General features: G+C 36.3%; 1 protein-coding gene across 3 annotated transcripts in view; it reads left to right on the forward strand.

The window, feature by feature from the left end:
* The window catches only part of CstF64 (cleavage stimulation factor subunit 2 CstF64), an 82,027-nt gene extending 63,785 nt beyond the window's left edge, over positions 1 to 18,242 (forward strand). For 2 of the 3 annotated variants that reach the window (XM_081728966.1, XM_081728968.1), the window contains exons 9-11: positions 11,150 to 11,176; positions 15,639 to 15,784; positions 17,591 to 18,242. In XM_081728966.1, coding sequence (XP_081585092.1) covers positions 11,150 to 11,176; positions 15,639 to 15,784; positions 17,591 to 17,710 — 293 coding nt within the window. In that variant the 3' untranslated portion in view covers positions 17,711 to 18,242. The remainder of the gene's footprint in view (positions 1 to 11,149; positions 11,177 to 15,638; positions 15,785 to 17,590) is intronic. The other variant, XM_081728967.1, reaches the window with a different exon arrangement.
* Positions 18,243 to 19,322: the final 1,080 nt, after the last annotated feature.

The following is a 19,322-nucleotide window of genomic DNA, read 5'->3' on the forward strand; positions in this document are numbered from 1 at the left end:
CATGAAGAAATAGCAGATTCTCACGAACAAGTGAAGTTTTGCTTTTTACTCGGCAAGAACGCAGCAGAAACCGTTGTTACGATGCAAACAGCTTACAACGAACATGCTCTCAGTAAAACGCAAATGATCGATTTCAAAGGGGGAAATGCCCATTGAAGATCAGTCCCATTCCGGTCGTTCTTCAAGTGCGCGAACCGAGGACAACATCGCCAAAATATTTGATCACATCAAGGAAGATCGACACAGAACAATCGACCAACTCGAAGACTTACTCGAGTTATCCTGGAGCTCCATTCTGCGCATTTTGTACGACGATTTGAAACTGCGACGAGTGGCTGCTAAATTTGTGCCCAGACTTTCTTTTCATCGAAGAGCAAAGAAATCGTCGCTTGGAAGCCTGTCGTGTAATGAAGGACGCAGTCACCGACGATCCAGAGTTTTCCAACAAAATCATCACAGGCGACGAGTCATGGTACTATGGGTACAATCCCGCAAGTAAACAATGATCAAGTCAATGGAAGTCACCTTGTTCGCCTCGTTCAATAAATGTTCGTCAGTTTAAATCGAATTTGAAGACGATGCTGGTTTTTGTGACATCAAAGGGATTATACACTCAAAATTCGTCCTTCATAACCAGACCGTCAACCAACAATTCTATTTAAAAAAATAAGCCCATGCTTTTTGTCACGAAATTCCTGTTATTTTGGATCCATCCTCGTATATTATATCTTATACATTTTCCGTACGAGAAGAAAGAATTTTATTGACAGTATTATAAGAAAAGAATTATTCGTCTGAAATTTAAAACAAGGTCCGCCATCTTAAGAGTCTAATTAATCAAAGGAACACAAATTAGCGAGTCAAAGAACAGAGATACGACATAATATAGAATAACAAAATACAATTTTGAAACGATATGTAAGTTGGTCCGTTACACACTTTAATGATTTATTATTATTTCCTTTTGGAAAAGCCATACAGACTTGAAGGCTCAATAACGTAGTAATAGATACGGAATATTTGTACTGCCTCCGTTACTTACGACTGGTGAATCTGCAGCGTACATTAGGAAGCTAATTCGTGAGAGAGATAATTTTCTGACTGTGACCAATATCCATTTCCGTTATTGCTTTCAGTGAGAATAATGCAGTTTTGATGGCTGCATGCAATACTAAATAAATATATTCAAAACACATCAATTATTTTTGCTAAGTTGCGGCATATCTACTACATTACATATGCATACATATATACGTGAACCCAGCTGTAAATGTCAGAAAAATTAGAAATGTAATTTAAAAAGCTTTTAAAATTAGAGACAGTGTGTTGTTGAAAGTAATATTAAATCATTTTATTTAAGGCAAGGACTACATTAATGCTAGGTTGCTAGTGTTGTATTGATTTAATTACTTACGTTATTATAAGTAGGAAATATATGTATTAACCTTACAAGTTAAATTTATTTCAGAAAAGAAAGAAAAATCACATACAGTATAATAGTCTGTTTGGTCTGGAATCGTTGAGAGAAGTAATTAAATATTTATATAGTGCAAACATCATTTTGAACACATGTCGTTAACGTTCCACCTTGATCATTTTTAAAATTCTCTCTGTCATAGTGGCTGCTATTTTTTCCCCTCTAAATTTTGTAATTGCGTTGTGTCTCCTTGAGAATTCTCCAAACCCTTATTATTGAACTTGACCACCATTTCGCTCTGAGTCTCTCTCCCTTCCACTACGAATAAGTGTGCCACTTAATCTTCTGTCAGTATCATTGTTTGGTGTTCTTCCATTAAGGCCATAGTTCGCATATAATCAGAAAACGCCATACAGTTGTAAAAATGGTACACAATTTGACTACAATTATAGTTACTGATGCGAGAAAGAAATGGTGGTTTCATTTGTGTTGTAATTACTTAACCTTTCCAATCTTACCAAAAGCAGGTTATAATTTTAGAGTAGAGCCACTGATCCCTTAGCTCGAGGTGTTGCTTACTTGTTGGGAGTGAGCTATTCTTTTCCCTGTTTCATATTGCTGTAAAAGTACGATTTTTCATTCCTGGTGGCGATGCGGTGAAGAAGTGTGCTGAGCAGCAAACTGTTTGCGATAACGAAACGATGGAGTTCCCTTTTCTTTCAGAGTGTGTGGCGCCTATTTACCTGTTAGTTAGTGAGGATAACAGCGACTATACCGTGAGAGTATCACATATACTAGGTCAGAGTTCTCACACTCGCGGATAGATGCAGATCCTCGTGGAAAAGCTCGTTTACTCGAACCTGTGCTTGAACTGTACAGATCTCCCGAAATAGGAGTATGTCTGAAGTCAAATTTCATCTCCTTAAAGCGTAAGTTTCAAGCACTTCCGGGAGTCTTGAAACTTTGAATGAAAGCAAAGTCGATTTGTTTTCATTTGTCTCCTTGACATACCATTGTCATATCTGAAAGGTTTCTTAATCATTTTTGTAGGAGAAAGTTTGGAATGTTTAATTTTGAGACTCTAAAGGATGATAAAGAATATCAAAATAAACTTCTAAAAGTACACAATTCATGACTTACTATAGGCGCTTCTTTTCTAATGGTAAACTCAGTTGTTGGTGGTTGGTTTAAGACGTTAAATAATAACATTACTACAGGCTGTCCCACTCAAAAGAGGCGCACAAACGTATATAGTAATTCCTCTGAAATCGTGTAGTTTGTGACGTTTGACGTGGCAACACTGCACTTTGCAACATCGTTTGACGCAACATTGTGTTTTCGCGCGTCGCTGTGGCTGGAGCTCAGCATTCAGTATTTAGTGACAATGTATTGCTATTCTGTCTAAGAGCGCGTGTTTCATGCGAGACAAGATTGGATTACTGGTTTCATTAAGACATGTCAGCGAATGTTTGTTGAACGGTTTGGTGACCAGCATGTACCGTCTAACTGCTGTATACAAAGTTAGTGAACAAGATGGAGAGCAATGAACGATGTTGGATCTTCACGGCGGGGGACGGCCGCTATTATCGGAAGAAAAAGTGACTGACGTGAAACAACGATTCTTGGCCTCTCCTGCAAAGTATGTTCGACGTTTATCTCAGGAATGTGGAATGTCACAAAGCTGCGAAGAAAGCTGGCATGTATCCATAGGTGCCTTCCATTTCAACTCAGGCAAAAAAATATAAAATTGTACCATCTCAGATAGTGTCGAAACTTTTTTTATAGCAACTAGACATGTTTTTAAGAGACCCGTATTTTTTTGTTTTGTCGAAAAAAAAAAAAATTCCTGCCAAGTAATGGGGCATCAAAGATGAGGAGTACAATTTATGAATTGTAGAAGACATGGAAAATGGTCAACTTCGGAGCCTCACCATTCGGCTATGGAGACAGGTAGAGTTATAATTCTTGTTGTGGTATGTACATAGGGATATAAATAAACTATATTTTATTATAGTTTGGTTTGCGCATGCGTATCTTTTTGTACACAAATTAACAAATGAACTTCAATTTATCTAAAAAGTCGAAGTTTGCGAATTTTTTTTCGAGCACTTCTAGTTCGAATTTTAAAATTCTGTTTTCACGGTTGGTAAGACCTAGCTACCCGCTTTCCGAAAAAAAAAAAAAAAAATTGTATCGCTTTTGTGTGCAACCGTTTTGTCGCAAAAAATTCGAGAAATTGTAAAATCATTTTTGGGCGCCATTTTCTCGAAAACACCATCTTTTAAAATTCTGAAATTTTGTCAGATGGTTCAACTTTACATGAATAATAAACACACCAAATACCATTCTCGACCAATGTTTCATGAATTAGCTGCAGCCTTTTAAAGTTAGCGAAGTTTCGTTAACTTTGATGTCACAGTTAGCAACACTGGGAACAATAAAAGTGCAATGATTTGATGATGTTTGTTGTTCACATTAATTAAATGAAGAATAAAAGGTTTTCTTGACTGTTTTTTATTATTATTATTTTGATCAAGAAGGCTCTCTGAAATAGTAAAATGAGCCTCCCCCTACTCCTCCGTTTTCTTAAACCGAAATAATCTGAGGTGGAAATTACGATTACGAAACGCACAAATTTCAAGTTTACTTACTTAAAATGGTCTTCGAAAACAAAATTTCACTGATATTTTTTATTTTTATTTTGTTATTTTTTTATTATTATTATTATTATTATTATTATTATTATTATTATTATTTTTTTTACATAGACCAATCATTTGCTTGGTTGTGTCTTCTTTGCTAATAGCATGTAACCGTGCAGGTGCTCCAATAGGTGTTGGCTCACTCACAACTCGTTCAGGAGTGGATCTAGGGGGAAGAAACTTTTTTATTTTATATATAAATAAAACCGATCTCAGAGTTTGGAGCTCTTAAAAGTAGCTCTAAGTAGGAGTATTACTCCCCCCCCTTCCAGAAGTCCGTCCTGGATCCGCCCCTGCATAGCACATTGTCGATAGTCACAAATGCTGAAGGTCCGTGTGGAAGCATAAACAGCACTTCAACTTCACGTAATTCATGATGTATTCATAATATTTCTGCTACGCACCACTGGTTATTATACATAATGTATGTAAAAAAAGTTCCTTTTTGCAGATTTCTTAAATCTACACTTTGAATTGCAGAAGTTCGATTTTGGGGGAAGCATAAAGTTAGTTCATGGTGACCCGTTACTGCCATAAAATCTTCGCCATTTTCTGAAAGCCAAAGACGACTTCGTTGAATACCAGTTACAAGTCGCATACTTTTCCTTTTTTTTCTTCCGGAAGTCGTCGAATTCAGTTCTAGGCAACAAAACGAGAGTAATACCCGGAGTTTGTACTTCCACTATACTCACGAATTCTTCTGCGGTTTTAGTGGGGTCGCGGTGGCTCAGTGGGGGAGCGTTCACCTCCGGTGCTTGGGGTCCCTGGTTCGATCCCAGCTCGTGCCATGTGGGCTTTGTGGTGGACAAACACCGTGCTCGTGGGTTTTCTTGGGGTTATCCCGTTTCCTCCCCCTTTCTGCATTCCACCATTTCATTCATTTCTCATAATCACCGTCTCCTGTAGCCTAACCGGCATAAGCGTGGGACGTAAAACTTAAAGATTTCATTTCATTTGTTTTTCTTCTGCGGTTTTAATACTGTGTATCTGTTTTTGCCTAAGGTTATGCCGCGTTGCCACATTTTTACACCTCCCCCCCCCCCTCAATACCGTCGCAGAGATCCTTGCATTGCCGGTTTCACTGCAAAACCACTGCTTTATCGGACCTGTCTGCATCTCGAACATCTGAAAGCGATTTTTAAAGTGGGATGCAACACCATCAGAAATCACTGACACGGTGTGGGAAATTGTAGACACTTATTTTCACGTATTCAAACCTTTTTCTATAAAATATATTTTAGCTTTTCTTCGAGTATTTTTAGAATCTTGTCTATGGTTATGAGTACATGAGCCGAATCGTGTGTTTTATCGTCGTTTATTACAACAAAATTGTCAGTTGTTTCATATTCCGGTGATAACTCTGAATTTCACTTTGCAGAATAACAGTCCAGTTTTCAGCGAAGTCCACATGAAGTAAAATAAAATTTGTATCTTGAAATTTTATACGGTGCTTTTCGGTAGCAATTAATTCTCTTTGGATTTTCTTGATGTAGTCATAAATTACAATTCTTACAGTTAAACCAGCAAGGTACGATACGAAAACAGAAAGTGGCAGTTTTATAACGAGATTATTGTTTTCCCATATGGCATACGTAACACTTTCATCAGGATCAGTAATTAAAGACTCCACACTTATTCCTTCCACTCCAGGACATTCACCACATTCTTGAAGACGACAGTTGTCATTTTCTACGGATCATACTACTAAAGGAAATAGGTCACTCATGACAGCTTCAATACATGCTGCACCTTTGATTTGTAGCAACGCAGTAGCAGCTAACTTAAAATTTGCACAATACACACACACACACACACACACACACACATACACACTTCCCTCGCAGGTTGCGGACTGATCCACTTTAGTTGAATACTGTAAAATTCCGAGTAACCCATTCTTATGTTGGGATTGTTCTGTTTAAAGAGTCAGTAAATATCTTTGGAACGCGTAAGAAAACGTTTCGATTTTTTTTAACTTTTTGTCCTTTTTCGATCACTGTAATGACATGGTACTTAATTGAGACTTTGTCTGGAGCATTCCAAATCATCACTGAGATAATAGTTTAGGCTTTTTGTAGATCATCAGAATTTATTGGATGGCCATTTCAAGTAAACTTAAAATTTGTGTGTTTCGTAATCGTAATTTCCACCTCAGATTATTTCGGTTTAAGAAAACGGAGGAGTAGGGGGAGGCTCATTTTACTATTTCAGAGAGCCTTCTTGATCAAAATAATAATAATAAAAAACAGTCAAGAAAACCTTTTATTCTTCATTTAATTAATGTGAACAACAAACATCATCAAATCATTGCACTTTTATTGTTCCCAGTGTTGCTAACTGTGACATCAAAGTTAACGAAACTTCGCTAACTTTAAAAGGCTGCAGCTAATTCATGAAACATTGGTCGAGAATGGTATTTGGTGTGTTTATTATTCATGTAAAGTTGAACCATCTGACAAAATTTCAGAATTTTAAAAGATGGTGTTTTCGAGAAAATGGCGCCCAAAAATGATTTTACAATTTCTCGATTTTTTTGCGACAAAACGGTTGCACACAAAAGCGATACAATTTTTTTTTTTTTTTTTTTTTCGGAAAGCGGGTAGCTAGGTCTTACCAACCGTGAAAACAGAATTTTAAAATTCGAACTAGAAGTGCTCGAAAAAAATTCGCAAACTTCGACTTTTCAGATAAATTGAAGTTCATTTGTTAATTTATGTACAAAAAGATACGCATGCGCAAACCAAACTATAATAAAATATAGTTTATTTATATCCCTATGTACATACCACAACAAGAATTATAACTCTACCTGTCTCCATAGCCGAATGGTGAGGCTCCGAAGTTGACCATTTTCCATGTCTTCTACAATTCATAAATTGTACTCCCCGTCTTTGATGGCCCATTACTTGGCGGGAAAATTTTTGTTCGACAAAACAAAAAATACGGGTCTTTTAAAAACATGTCTAGTTGCTATAAAAAAAAAGTTTCAACAATATCTGAGATGGTGATGGTACATGCTCTGCCTGAATTGAACAGGAAGGCACCCATACTGGTTTACTGTTGTTCAAGAACTGATGATAAAAGACAAACGCATTGCATTTTACCGTTTGTTTCAGCAATTTATTGCTCAGAGGCCAGGAATATTGCATTACTCATGGTTTCACCTCTCTGGCTATGTAAACTCTCAGAATATACGTTCGTGGTGTAATGAAAATCCATATGCACTGGCCGGCCAACCCCTGCATTTACAAAAAATTGGCGTGTTCTGTGCAATATCACAGCGTCGCATCATCGGACCAATTTTTTTCGAGTCTACTGTGACAAGGCAGTTTACATTGAAATGTTTCGAGAATTTGTGAACCGTTGTACGATGAAGGACTTACCCTTGACTGGTACCAACATGATGGCGCCACATGCCACACGGGTCGAATCATTTTTCCCCGGCAGAGTGATTTCGAAAGGACTGTGGCCCCCAATGTCACCTGATTTAACATCACCTGACTTTTTCCTCTGGGGTGCCTTAAAAGGCAAGGTCTACAGGAACAAACCTCACAACTTGGAAGATTTACGAGAGAACACCATCCGTAAAATCCAAGCAGTGACACAAGAGGTTCTGGCAGTAACATTTAAAAAATCTACAGCGTCGCTTTCAAGCCACCTTTTATCACTTTTATTTCCCCATGAACATTTCATTTGCTGATTTTTGTGCAAAGCCTTTAAATGTAATTTAAGCAAATGTTTATGGGGCCTCTTTCGAATAGTCAGTCACTACTACAGTGGTTTAAAAACGTTCCATATTCATAACAATAAATTCAGCGTGTCCTCTTGTAACACTTAAATGAAGAATTCATGTGTGACGAAAGGGACTGGCAGACGCTAAAGAACTACCGTAACTTACAGGAGGTAATCTATTGGTACCAAATTGGGTTACTGGAGACTGTCCGATCGGCAAGCATAATCCAAATGTTCTCAGATGTTTTTGCAGACACAATCACACTAAAATGCAGTTTCTCATGTTGGATAGCAGTTCCTAATGATGGTAGATAAACTATCAAAATGTTCCAAACTACCTTTCAGTCAATATTCAGATGCCGATCAATTATTCCCATGCTTTGTAAAGAGTTTTCTTCATAATACTGAGTAACCTATTTCAGCTTGTGTCTTGTTTATTATAGCCTTGGAAATATTCGGCAGTATTAATAAAACAAACTGGCCAAAGCACCAAATACATATTTACATCGCCTTCATCAGACAGTTATCCTAACGTGTCTGATGAAGGCAATGCTACATTACTGAAACTGTTACACAAGTATTATTAATATATATTTAGTGCTTTGGTCGGTGGTCAGTTCTGTTTTATTAACCTATTCCAATTCTGAAATCGTACCGATTATTGCCGTTCGTATACTTCTGTTACCATAAAAAAATCTCTGACACTGGTCAATCACAGAGAAGGGTTGATGGCTTAAAATTATCCTATTGAAATATAGTGCCTTATAAATTCCCCCCAGTCCTCCTCAAGTATACTGCATCCTGCAGCATTGTAGACAATATACAAATGTGCCATTTCATGACAAGTAACATATTCCGTTTGTTTCATTATTTTTGAGTACGTTCTATAATTGTACTCTTTAAATTAAAGGAGACTTTGAGGTATAAATTATAATAATGGAATGAATATTCAAATACAATGTTTAACACTCATACCTTAAGCGGAACCCAAACCCATGACAGACATGTCATGATCACCAGCCTTCAGCTTGTGATTGAAACATAGGAGGGGCCGCGGTGGTCAGTGGTAGAGCGTTCACCTCTGGTGCTTGGGGTTTCGTGTTCGATCCCGGCCCCCGCCAAGTGAACTTTGTGGTGAACAAACAGCGTGTTCGTGGTTTCCTCGGGGTTCTCCCGTTTCCTCCCACTTTCTTCATTCCACCATTTCATTCATTACTCCTCATCACCGTCTCCTTTAGCCTAACCGGCATAACCATGGGACGTAAAACTCAAAGATTTCATTTTTTCAAACATAGGTTAGGCATGTCAACAAGAACAAGTGCTTGTTTGTAAAACTAAAAACTCCAGTGAGGAACAATCGTTTTTTATCAGACACTACGTCAAAGAATGTAATTAGGCCTCTTGAGACGTAATTGCGCGTTTGTTACCCTACTTTAGTATCTTAATTACCTAAGTTTTTCGTTCAGTATGTTCTACAATCTCTGAAAAGCATAAGTACTTTAGCTGCACCCTATGCAGCAGGAGTAACTGCACCCTATGCCCTTATATGATGGAGTAGCTAAGTTTTTTGATTCAGTGACCTTCCCCACTGTCAAAATCTTCGACGATCTTTCTATATGAAGTTGCCGCTGTCATTTCCTTTAACAGTCTTTCATTTTCTTTAGGAGTGAAGTTGAAGCTATATTTCTTATTTTGAAAAATAGAGTAATCCCTTTCCAAATTGCTCTTCTTTGCCAGTGTAAGACATGAGTTATACAATAAGCATACTCATTTATCCTTTGACATAACGAGGAAGAAATACTGTTTTCATTCTTAACTCATAGCATTCTTCAGCATTTGAAATTACCTAAGTAATGAAGATAAGAAGATAACTAATTCAAGACTATATCTTTGAAACGGAAGTACTGTTCCTAATTTTTTATTTACATATTATATATTAGTGACTTTCTTTTGCAGGAGGTTCACCAATAACACTTAATATTGAAACAATTAAAATAAAAGAAATTCAGAATTTATTTTCATATCTGTGACACCTAACTGACACGCACGATGTTATATTTGAAGTATTAACCCTTTTCTGTCAGACACTTGTTTATGCGGCACTCATACCAGAAAGATGTTTGTCAACATCTGCAATCTCACCAACTTCCTTCTTGTATTCCCCTTTATTGTGTTTCTCTGCGACAGGATTCGTTCGGTATACCCTCCCTTTTGCCTACAGGAAGAAATTTGGTGAAGAGAGATCAGAAAAGCGAGAAGACCATGAACCCGAGAAAAATTAATATCGCCGACAAGTGAGGAAATCCCCTTCATGCTACATGTCATTGTGTGGAAGACATCCTTCTTGAATTCACAATCACCCAACTGATCGTCGAATGTGTTAATAAGCCTGGAAGTATTAATACATTATATACTTCTTAAGGAATATTGCGCGTTTGCCATCCGTGTAGTCGTGAAGTGATTTGTTGTGAGTAATATATACTGGTTATAGGACACCTATATGCTTATGTTCTGTGAATTCATATACCCAGACAAGTGAACTCACATCTTATTCGTGAATTATGTCCCGTTCAATATCTCCTCATTATCGTCGTGTCTCCATACCTCTTTACTACATTTCCTGCACCAAAATAAAACTACAGACACGCATCCTTCCCCTGTTCGCTGTCCTATGCATGTGTATGACATCCTAGTCTCTTTCTTCAGACGTCGCGGCTGTTTCGTGAGCTATTGTTCCAGATGTTGCATATTCTCGAGACTCATTTGACGTAGAGAGAAGGCTATCACATTATAGAGAATTAGTATACACGCCGTTTGCGGGCTAAATTCTGAACTACACTCATAGAGGGCGCTTCAGGAACGCAGATTTGTTTTGATATGCAATCTGACTCCGTTTGATGAAACCCATACTCCATTAGATACGCACGCTTTACAAGTGCTGCTCAGTATTCTAAGATATCACGCTACTCGACATCTCTGTAAATAATATAGTTACCAGTTTTTACTTTTAGATTTTCTAGCACTTCACCTTTTCTGGCAATTCTGATACCTTTTTCACTGTATAGATACTGTATACATAATTTTTAATGTGCTGAAACAACATAGTATAATCAATTCGGAACAACTGGTTTGATTGGATTTTAGGGAAGGCGAGATACAATATACAGGTAAGAACTGTACATCAACAGAAAATGTCAAATTTGGTATAAATCAATTGGATTGTGTAGCGTTCGATACAATTGAATTAAATTAATGGTAACTACAGTTTTCTTGTTGACATGTATTTTTTTTCTTACAGTTGACTTAAATGTGGATACTCATGTTGGTGAGTATTACATAATCTGGTTAATTAATATTTTGTTTTGATTTAGGTTATACTAATAATATGTCGAAACTTTTTTTTTATCTACCTGTATATTGTATCTTACAAAATGTCACTGCTCCTTTCTTTACCTGCGCTAGTCGCAATTTTAATTAATGATTGCAAATATCTATATACTAGGTTCTAGGAGGAAATAAGACTTCAGTGAAGGAGTGTACATTCAACAGTTTACTATATGGATAATTCTTATTTCCCTATTCAGTTGTTAACATTTCACACTCAGAAACACTTATCAGCTGTAACGAAAAAGAAGTGCATGTTCCTTACGAGCGAGGATATAATTTACCAGAAGGAAGAGTGAGAAGAAGAAGAAGAAGAAGAGAGAATAATTTGATTTGAAAGGGGAAAATCTGTTTGAGAGAACGACAAAAGTCTCTTTATCGGAACATGGTAAAAAGGCTGGCAAAATTCCACCGAAGAAGATAGATAGTGTCCCAATAAGATTGGAAGACAGAATTGACGACATCTCGAATGTACGACATACTGATCACATCCTACTGAATAGACTACAGGCGACTGGGGTATGTTGCCTATTGTCTCCATACCAGAATGCTAGGTGTGGTTCCTGTATGAATAGTGCGCCCACGTACTGTTTTCCCGCTTACTTGCACTTCTATGGACCAGAGATAGTGATTTTGCAATTTCTTTCTCAGGCTCATGCTCACTATTATCAATGAGACTCGCTCCCTGATTTCTCAAGCGCGCTGTTGTGAGTAAGACTCGCGTTTATTAGCTTCATTGGACTCGCTTTCACTAAGGGCTCAGGTTTCCTATTCTAAGTGCAGCTTGCATTTGCTCATAGTTGCACTCACTAATCATATTGGGGCTCGAGATCGCTGTGAGCGTATAGGGTTTGCATTTAGTTGTTGAGCCCGAGTAATTTAGACATCTCCGCTAAGGACATCTCCGCCTACAGCCGTCCGAAATAGAAGAGTGAATACCACCGCCGCCATTCGCCTCGCTATCTCTCCCAACACCATATTACACTAGATTACAATGGTTTGAGATTCTTTCCGTTTTAAATACAATGGATGAGTCAAGTAATTTTCGTCACTTTCTCTGTGAACTAAAGGGAAGATTCCAAATGTCATATTTTCGGATCCAAGATATATTAGCTAGTAACTTCTTTATGTTTCTCTTCCGTATCTTCATCAGTTTACTCCTTCAAGTCTATTCTTTCGGAGATTTAGAGAAAAACTGCAATTATCTTTTTCATTATAACGTTTATAGGTCAACGCAACTCATCACCATTGTAAGTTTCATATGTAGCACATTTTTTTGGAAGCCACCGGAAACAAGTTATGCCGAAAGAACTGACGGAAATACGTCATACTTAACCTATCCATAACGTGTAAACGCAAACGCGCATAAGAAGAAACAGTACATAACGGAAAGGTAGACTAGCGAAATGAAGAAAAGGACAAAATCAATAACGGGTATAAAGAAGTAAACAGATTCAGGAAGGGGGTATAATAAATATTCTGTCATTATTAGTAGGCCATTTGCCGAAATTGAGAAGTTTTCATCGCTACATTTTCCAGCTTATGATGTAATGCCTTCTCAAATAGTATCCAAACCGTTTTTTTTTTCTTTCTTTCTTTTCTTTTCCTTTTTAACTACATGTCATAGCGTTCTTTTCTCTCTTACTGTTCCTACCAGTTTGTCATTTGTTTTACGTTCCTTATCCAATTTGCTCCACTCCTTTTTATGCCACTTTTCGAGAAACTGTATTTTTTTTGTAATTTCTTTTGAGTATTGATTTTTCTTCTGTCCGTAAAGTGTAGTAATTAACCCTTGGAGTACCAAGATATAAATTTTACTTAAATGCCCAAAATGGGGTCAGTTTGACCCCATAGGTTTTTGTGACTCTAAGGCCAGCAAAGACATCAAATGATATTCTATTGTTACACTACAAGCAATGAACATTTATTGTAAAGAGGAAAATGTACCACATAAGAGAAACTAACAAAATGAGGTTGGCGCCAAAACTCGCTTGCACGAAAATGCCATGCCCTCAGCGCCATCTACATTTGGCGGGATGAGATTTTTTTTCTTCCTTCCTCTCGGAATATAACTGAAAACTCTTTTATTCCATGATTGACCAAGTTGGGATCATTTTGACCCTATTTTCCATTTCTGTAAATAAAAAGACAAATTAGACTCTACGATACTTGTTAAGTGTACAAACTTATTCAAGATACTCTTATAGAAGTATTCCCAGAAGACCATTTCAGCATATAATTTTTAATGCAATAAAAAATAGATGATGTCTCGTTGGGGTCAAATTGACCCCATCTTGGTACTCCAAGGGTTAATACGAAAGGTCTGATGCCTTTTTCATTAAAGACACTTAAAATAAATTTTTCTTGTTCGTAAATGCCTGTTTCGACATTTCTGTCGTTACTTTTATTGACGTTCGCACTTCCATGTCTTACACGCAACAGCTCTTAAGAGGCCAGAGCCTGCCAGCCAACTTGTGACACTTCATGGCATTGGGGAGATGTGGATCAGCACACCGACTTCCTCCGTCGGTAATGCTGGCTTTCTAGACCACAGTTTGCTGCTCCTTTCTTTCAAGTAGCTCCTCAATTGTCCTCAATTGGCCTAATGTAAAAAGTTACCAATGAAAGGATAAAGAAAAATGACATCACATTCCTATTAAGTGTCAATCTCTGATGTAATCAACGCTATTATATGAACATAAGCATACTACATTGTAATAATACATTCTAGAACTAAATTTACATGGAGAAGTGAGTGAAAAAACAATGGAGTACAAACCACTTAACAATTAATCAGAGAAGTGGCACTTTTAGAAATAAAAACTGCTATCAAAATGTTGAAGAGGGGAGCCGGTTTCATGCCATCAGAACGACACAATGTGGGAGATACTGTGTAATGAAACAGATGCACAGATAATCTGCCTAATATGGCAAAAAGAAGAAATTAGAAGGCAAAACAAATTGCAGTGGTTACCAAAGAATTTAATTAATCCCAGCTTTTTAACAAATATTCGTGTATTATAGTTAGCCTCTTATGTTGATAGAATAATCGGAAATCATCAATGTGGCTTCAAGCGCAGTGGAGGAGACATTCCATATCAAAGAAATATTACAGTAATATAGTTCACCAATTATACTTGAACGCAGCAAAATATATGAGATTAATAGTGAACTGTCCGAAGTGAATCTGACAATAAAGTACGGGTAGAAAAGAAGTGTGCCATGCTTTTCAAACTTCTTTGGAATTTACAAAATCCTGAAGCAAGGGAATATCTCATTACTTTTTGCTTTAGAAAATGCAACAAGAAAAGTCAAGGATAATCATAGAGAACTAAAATTGAATGATCTTAACTAGTTTTTCGTGTCCGCTGACTACATATACTTGATAGATGATGACTGAGATCAGTGAAAATGTATGTATTATATTAACGCCTTGCAAAGAGTTTGGCCTGGAAGTAAATGTAGAAAAGGAATAGTGTAAAATGTCCGCAGTATTCTTTAAATGTGTAAATTAATCATTAAGATGAGGATTGAACACAAGCTGAAGGAATTTGAAACTAAGTTTTGAGGATAATCTTTGAAGCCAAACTAAACAGACATAAAAAGTGTAAATAGAGGAAATTATGCATCAACGAGTATTATATGAGTTGTTATTTCAAGATGTCTGAAATGGGTGAAGCACGCCATTCGTAGGAAAATTAGAACGAGGTGTGGAGTTCTAGTTGACAAACTTTAACAGGATTCCCACCGACCTGCAGGAAAAGTCAGGAGATTCAGAGTACTAGTTCTGAAAAATCCAGAAATTTCATGAAAAATTTGGAAAAGTCAAAGAAAATTTTAAGTACAGGTTTTTATTTTTCAGAACCCATTTCTCTTTTATTTTACCCGCTACTTGGTAAAAGATATTTTATAAAATAACTAGTTTGTCTTTCAAATTTTCTCTAGTTACACACATACTATATATATGCACATGTATATTAGATAAGGTTAAAAACATAATCGTTTCCTTACATTATTCATAGACTGGAAAAGTTAGAGTATTCGTGCTCGCCAGAAAGTTAAGTAAGAGGTCTCTTGGAGGAAAATATAATATATATATTAAAGCAAGACGTGAGGAAAGCAGAGTACCAATCCCGACTGAAGTCTAAATTCATTTAGCAGAGGATTTAATGTTTTTTGTCTGCGGTAACGAACCTCCGGATTCCCTGAGCTATAGTTATTACTGTTCAGTTGACATTACATAATATATATTAAATGTGCTAACATTATCACGTAAGTTGTGTCATCTTTTCTGCCTTTGAAAGCGCAATTTTTAAAAGCGGTTTTTCGATATGCATCTGAAAGATATGGAAACATTTCACATTATCTGCAACCAATAACTTTGTATTCTTAATGATTTTCAGGTGGAGCTCCTGGACCGGTTGGTGTACAGCCTCCTCGTGTTCCTCAAGGACCATCTGGACCAGGACCCGTGGCGCCTGCGGGAGGTGCTGCTCCTAGACCAAATTTGGCTCCCAATTTGGGAAGTGGGGCATCAGATCAGGAGAAGGTAATTTTGAAATTAATACATTAAGGCTAAGATATTTTGATTTAAAAATAGTTTCGTCTGAGGCTTATTGTAAATTGAAATGGTAGCTTTACTCTACTGGTTGTGAAAGAACAAAACCCTGTATATTTTTGTTTGCCGATTAGGGCTGAATTAACGTTTCATTTCATCAAAACAGAAATACGACTTACCCACTTCACAAAATAAAATAAATATTTCCCATGTTCCCTGAGTTTTGTTCTTTCATCATCAGGCATAAACTAATAAATATGACTTTGACACGTCTTTTTAAAATATGTATGCAGTCGATTCTAAAACCCGCATACTTCAATTAAAGTTTCTCTTGCTAACATTTTCTAAATAAATTGATTGATAGGTAGGATGGTTTCTTTGCTCACTGCTATATTTCGTTTCTTTTTTACTTTGCTGGAAACATCTCCTAGCAGATATATTCAGAATAACGACTAGAAAATAATAATTAGCGGTTTGTAATTATATGCAGTTTTACATAGGGATGACAGAAAGATTCCGTTATACCACTTGATTGAAAAGAAAGGGTAAATGAACATATCAGCGATTCAAAAGATAAATATTGAGCTGTTTCAGGATTGTCTAAACATGATAGGTGTAACCAAGCATTCTATATAAGAAGTCAAAACTTTACGTAGGTCACCATCGTATTAGAAATATCAGTAATCTTATTAGGATTAAGGATCCAAATTTGAACTTGGACAAAGACAACCTCAATAAGCAATGAGATTATATCATATGCTACAACAGAAATCAAAATCCCGGACATCGTTTGCTCATGTAATTGGACATCGCAATTTCCGAAGAAATCTAGTTATTTATTATTCTACATATGGCAACACTGAACATTCATAATTGCAAATTGCAGCATACTGTGGTTGACAAATTGTTCTGATCTCTATAGTTTCGATATCTTAATTCTTTTTCTTTATTGAGTATGATTTAAGTTGAAAGGTGGTGGAAGTTTTATTATCTGCAAATTAAAAAGTCGTCAACACGATGTAAAATATAGAAACAGTGTAGTTGTTACTCTGAATATCTCTGTCAGTAGAGGTTCCAGCAAGGTAAAAAGGAAAATGTAGCAATGAATTATAATTAATACAATGAATCGAAAAGTAAATATTTTATTTCAATACATACTATATATTAATAAGTTAATTTTTACACAAACATAGAGAAAATGTCACGTCATTAATGTTCGGTTCTGGATTTTCACGTTAAGAGTTTTTGGAATCTTTTTGTGTGGGCAATAAATAAAATCAGTCGTTTCATGAGTACATTAGCTGTAAGTATTTCACATTCCGGATAAATTTCGATTAAAACAGCCGAGACAAAACGTTGGAAAACACGCTTAGCGATGGCTAGATTGTACAGGCTTGTGCATAAAGCCCGAGATCATACAAAGGCTGGTTGTATCGCTTATAAATATATCAATAGAGTAACCGCCTTTAAATAGAAGATTGGAGTTTCAGTCTGTGCTAGTCCAAACTTTTGTATCTTTTCCATCTTTATTCTGTGCCTTCAAATACTAAGTACATTCTGAATAGTAATAATGTGTATGCTGCTGCTTTCTCTTTCCTATTTCAAATATTGTGAATATGTACTTCTATTTCAAAATGTCAACAATATAAAATTTAAGCAAAATACTATGCCAAATATGCGTGTACGAATTTACGATTATTTATATATTTATTGCGGCGTTTTTCTTACCTAAATTGTATAGTTACACATTATGTTCAATTGTTACCTTTCATTGTATTTATAATTATTTAATTTCAGGCTGCTCTTATCATGCAAGTGCTACAGCTGTCGGACGAACAGATATCCATGCTACCACCAGAGCAACGTCAAAGTATTCTTGTCTTGAAGGAGCAGATTGCCAAAAGCACGCAACGTTAGATGTCAGAGAAAATAAAAAATATGGTTGTAGGATAACAATGCACGTAATCCCGTTTCGTGTTCATAGTCCGTTGACTGATTGCTTCAAGAGTTTCATCTTCATACTTGTTTTTTTACTTTAAACAAACGCAATCATAGAATGGAAAGAGCATTCCTGTAAAGGAAGAAAGAGAAGAAGGCGCTCGAAGAAATACAAATCATGATATTATGTACTTTGAAATCATATTTTTTCTATGGCTTACACTGTGGCGAATTATCTAGGAAAGTAAATGTATTTTTTAAGTGTACAGCTATGGTCTAAAATTGTTTCCTGCTCTCGATAACGGTACTTAGCAAGTGTTGAGAGAACCTTGGTAGAATTCAATGTATTATTGTTTATCACGAAACAAAGGGTCTTTGTATTATTTTAAGGAAGGAATTCAATCATAAGCGAATCATGATAATTGTTATAGACTGGAAACAATTTTAGACTGTGATTCTACATATAAAAATTATGTACAAAGCTTAAAATAAAGTGTAAAAAGAGAAAAAATCACCTTTCATTAATGAATCCTGCACTAGTTCAAATCGTACGCGCCTTTGGCGTGGGAGACCCGGCTTCGATTCCCGGCGGGAGTTCATGTGGTTTTGATTACACGTTAATCAGTAGGTCCACGTCTCATATAGTCTCGCTGCTGAAATGGACGGTAAACTAAAATCAACTAAACTCAAATCGTTGCTGGTGAAATAAATTATGTAGCCTACAGTACTTACAAGCAAGAATACTACTTTGAAGTATATTAAAGAGTTTTAGTACTTCAAACTGTGTTATATCTCAATAACGAAATTTGGCATTTTGCCGCCCTTTCTTTATTACATCCCCAGGCCTTACCCTTCTTAATCACGTTTTGCTTCCTAGAATTGACATCTTGACACTCTCAAACACTGCTTCTCCCTTTCCCTGTTTTGTTCCAGCTGTTGTGAAGTGTGCGTATCTATATTTCCACTACTGATGCCTCCTAAGTGTATATAAACGATGAACATGGTTTCAGATTTACTGTTCATTGTTTTCTATTATTTAGCTCACCTCCATTTAAATATGATGCTATAAAGTGGCTTTATTTAAAAAAGAAAGTTCCCTGTAGATGAATTTTAGATGGAAAAGTGGAATCGAATATTTTCGAAAGCAAATACTGTAGTTTTCAAACGAGAGAGATAGCTATATATATAATTTGAAGTGTACCCTTGTTTTTCCTTTAGGATCTGTATTTCTAAAAGGTTCTCTTATCCTTTGTGTACATCATAGTTTCATGTTCCTCAATACAATGCTTTTAGCAGCCATTTACTGTTATGATAGATAGAGGTAATAATTTTATACTTAGTACATTGATTGTATTAGAGTTACATTTGTTTCATCAGTGAAGTGCGCAAATTTTTACCCTGAACATTATGTGGGCATTGCAAGAACACCAAAGGTGAAGATATTTGTTTTTGTTCTTGGCAAGCTTGCATAGCAGCGCTAAATGCTTTCCCGGCAATTATATAATAAATAAATAAATAAAAAAAAAAAAAGTAACTGGAATGGGAATGATCTTAGAGATATAATAGTCGCAGTAAGTCCTTACGTTGCAAA

Source organism: Thermobia domestica, chromosome 10 (assembly GCF_964235325.1).
Source record: "Thermobia domestica chromosome 10, izTheDome1.hap1.1, whole genome shotgun sequence".
Lineage (NCBI taxonomy): Eukaryota > Metazoa > Arthropoda > Insecta > Zygentoma > Lepismatidae > Thermobia > Thermobia domestica.